The sequence below is a fragment of the Propithecus coquereli genome, unplaced genomic scaffold (genome assembly GCF_000956105.1).
Source record: "Propithecus coquereli isolate 6110/MARCELLA unplaced genomic scaffold, Pcoq_1.0 Scaffold119, whole genome shotgun sequence".
Classification (NCBI taxonomy): domain Eukaryota; kingdom Metazoa; phylum Chordata; class Mammalia; order Primates; family Indriidae; genus Propithecus; species Propithecus coquereli.
In genome coordinates this window covers 298,015-298,706 of record NW_012135969.1, presented here as the reverse complement: position 1 = coordinate 298,706, position 692 = coordinate 298,015, and the positions used below count along the sequence as shown (strand labels likewise).

Genomic DNA, 692 nt, shown 5'->3' with positions numbered 1-692 from the left:
GATTACTTCTGTCCAAGAACAAAAATTCCAAAAAGAACTTTTATCATAGTCACATTTTAAATACATTTCAATGACATGACCTACTACCTCAAAGACTACTTAGTTCACTTTCATGGGACATTTTCAAGGCTGACAGACCAAAAATTTGACCTACCTGTTATATTTTAAAATGCTGTAGAACAAAAGCTGTTTGTAACGCTTTTCCCCTGCTTCTTTCCTGCATGCAGGCCTTGAGCGAGCAGGATTCTTGTAGATTTCACTTCACTGCCTGCAGACAAGCAGAGCAGGGAAAAGCGTTACTGTACTTCTCTGTGCATATGCCTGCAAGTATGTAAAAGCTCTACCATAGCCAATTGTTAACATGGCATCAACCCATGCAAAAAGATAATAAAATACATAATTATATCAAGTAGAATCCTAACTATTTCAATGACTCTAAGAGGTCAAATTTTTGGTCCAGCAACCTTGATCTTAAAGTATCATTCAGTAAAGTGGCAATATTGCAAAAATTCACCCTCTTTTCTCCTCCAATGTAGCACACCTTGGAAATATGCAAAAGAGAAATCCCTGAGTAGCCAGTTAACATTAACTGTAAAATAAAACCTAGTAAGTACGTGAAAAGATGTTCAACATCAATTGTCATTAGGGAAATGCAAATCGAAACCACAATAAGGTACCACTTCCTAACCACT

General features: G+C 36.6%; 1 protein-coding gene across 1 annotated transcript in view; it reads right to left on the bottom strand.

The window, feature by feature from the left end:
• The window catches only part of SMURF2 (SMAD specific E3 ubiquitin protein ligase 2), a 50,502-nt gene extending 50,139 nt beyond the window's left edge, over positions 1-363 (bottom strand). Inside the window, exon 1 of the mRNA XM_012659521.1 lies at positions 345-363. Coding sequence (XP_012514975.1) covers positions 345-363 — 19 coding nt within the window. The remainder of the gene's footprint in view (positions 1-344) is intronic.
• Between the last annotated feature and the right edge of the window lie 329 nt (positions 364-692).